Source organism: Crocodylus porosus, unplaced genomic scaffold (assembly GCF_001723895.1).
Source record: "Crocodylus porosus isolate Cpor-Errol unplaced genomic scaffold, CroPor_comp1, whole genome shotgun sequence".
Classification (NCBI taxonomy): Eukaryota; Metazoa; Chordata; order Crocodylia; family Crocodylidae; genus Crocodylus; species Crocodylus porosus.
This window is the reverse complement of record NW_017728931.1, coordinates 54,430,849-54,433,219: the sequence shown is the minus strand read 5'-3', so window position 1 is coordinate 54,433,219 and position 2,371 is coordinate 54,430,849. Positions and strand designations below refer to the sequence as shown.

Genomic DNA, 2,371 nt, shown 5'->3' with positions numbered 1-2,371 from the left:
GCTTTTGGTGAGCCATGGAGGCTTGTGTGCTCTCCTGCTCCCTTTGATCCTCGTTGGGATTACCTTCCTTTGGGCTTGGAGGATCACCTCCTTACGGAGCGACCACTGTCCTTGGACATCTGGCTCCACTCCCCTCTGGGACCTCAGCACTTCGGTCTCCCCCTAAGCATGCACCCAGGTGCTCCAAGCTGGTCACATCCACACTCCTCAGGCTCATACCAGTACTGACATGCTCTTCTCCAATAATACAGTCATAGAATCATAGAGCTGGAAGGAACCTCAGCAGGTCATGTGTAGTCAAGGCAGGACCATCTCTGTCTAAACCATCCAATAAAGTGTTTGTCTAGACAAATCATTCTCATTTGTGTTCTCCCTGCCTTCACAGGGCTGCCACCTCCCTCCCAATGCTTTCCCTACTTTTCACATAGTCTCTGCAGCTGGCAAAGTGCTAGTTACAGCAAAAAAGCTGCAAGAGCAAGTCTTTCAACCAGCCTCTGCCTACCTAAGAGCAGTGCAGGCTTCTTCTTTCTGAAGATGACTACATTCAGGATCTTCTCTAAATTCAGAGAGATTGGCTGGTGAACCTGTAAAAAAAAATGAAGTACTGGGAAGAGACACAATGCCTGGCTCTGGGGTTCAGTCAGCAGAGGATCAACTCTGCTAGTTAGGCTGCTCCCTGAACAATCTTGGCAAATCTGAGACCTGAAGAAGATGAAGTGGTCTTGGGTAAGACTGGGGAAGGACAGCAAGGATGCATGGCCTAAGTCCTGTCCACTTGCCTCCATGCTGCCTGTTGTAGCTGCACAAATAGTTGCTTCTGCTACACTTATCAGCTGCCAAACAGTTAACAAACCAAGCCTAATGCTGGCAGATAAACTGCCTTCATTATTAGCACCCACCTGAAATGAATGTGGGCAGTTCATGCTTCTCTGAACCATTCATAGAATCATAGAAAATTAGGGATGGAAGGGACCTCAGGAGGAAGGGACCTAGTCCAACCCCCTGCTCAAAGCAGGACCATCCCCAAGTAGATCACCCCAGCCAAGGCTTTGTCTAGCTGGGTCTTAAAAAGCTCCAAGGATGGAGATCCCACCACCTCTCTGGGTAACCTGTTCCAGTGCTTTACTAGTGAGAAAATTCTTCCTAATATCTAACCTAAAATTTCCTTGCTGCAACTTGAGACCATTGCTCCTTGTTCTGTCATCTCCCTCCACTAAGAACAGTCTAGCTTCATCCTCTTTCAAACCCCACTTCTGATAGTTGAAGGCTGCTATTAAGTCTCCTCTCAGTCTCTACTTCTCTAGACTAAGCCCAGTTCCCTCAGCCTCTCCTTATAAGCCATATGCCCCAGCCCCCTCACCATTGTTTCCATTTAAATATCTGCAGACTCAGGGGGACTGCATGACATCAGTTCACAGTCACAGCCAGAAACACCACAAGCTTTGGGCGGGATTCACCAGGATGCTTTGGCAGCTTCAGCAATACTGCGTGAGCAGCCCTGGGGCAGTGACAACAACAGAGGCTCTGTCACACTCCTTGCATATTGAAACAAGAGCTTCAATTGCTCAGAGTTTGATGAGACCAACAGAGGAATACTACTTATATGCTTCATGGCTCATCTGACTCCAAATCATTTCCGAAAGAGTCTCTGCTGCCCATCCTACACCTTTGGTTGCTTTATCTATCTCTGACTACACAGAGTCTGTGGTTTCTCACACTGTTGGTATCCATGGTATCCATCTGGATAGGCCAGTGAAGTACTGTTTAATTTAAACACTAGATTTATAGGGCATTAAAGGATCCCATACTAATGATCAGTACAGGATGGCAAAAAAAAAAAATCAAACCAACTCCCAAAAGACACAACACTTAGGCATTAGGACCAAGCATTTCCCTGGACCCATACATCAATGCAACTCTGAACATTTTGTCCTGTTGGGAAAAGCATAATTCATGCCAAGCTGTCAGCCTCTCTGCCTCAGGGCCTTAATTCCCCATTTTGTGTCTCATGCTACTAGGTTTGTGACTCCCAAGGTGCTAAATTTTTTGCAGGTTCCTGACATGATTAACAGCTTAGACACATACATCTTTCTGTACATAAATATGGCTGGCAATATGGAAAAGTCCAGTGCCCAAGGGTTACAGGAAGTAATTCATTATTGAGGGAGGTTTCCATACTTTACTGGGGGAAAAACCCCTTTCCTAGCAATACAAACTAAGGCCCTGCTTCTGTAAAAAAAAATTGCATCTGGGGTAGCTTGACTGACTGGGACTAGCGTCCTCATTTCCACGGGAATGGTGCCCAGAGTAAGTTCTAGCATCTGCTTAAGAATTTGCAGAGCAGAGCCTACACTCACACACCAAGATTTTA

At 46.4% G+C, this 2,371-nt stretch overlaps 1 protein-coding gene across 1 annotated transcript in view; it reads right to left on the bottom strand.

The window, feature by feature from the left end:
* MEI1 (meiotic double-stranded break formation protein 1) overlaps window positions 1-2,371 on the bottom strand; it is a 42,654-nt gene that overhangs the window by 5,594 nt on the left and 34,689 nt on the right. The window contains exon 24 of the mRNA XM_019543912.1: window positions 503-584. Within this exon, the coding sequence (XP_019399457.1) occupies window positions 503-584 (82 nt within the window). The remainder of the gene's footprint in view (window positions 1-502; window positions 585-2,371) is intronic.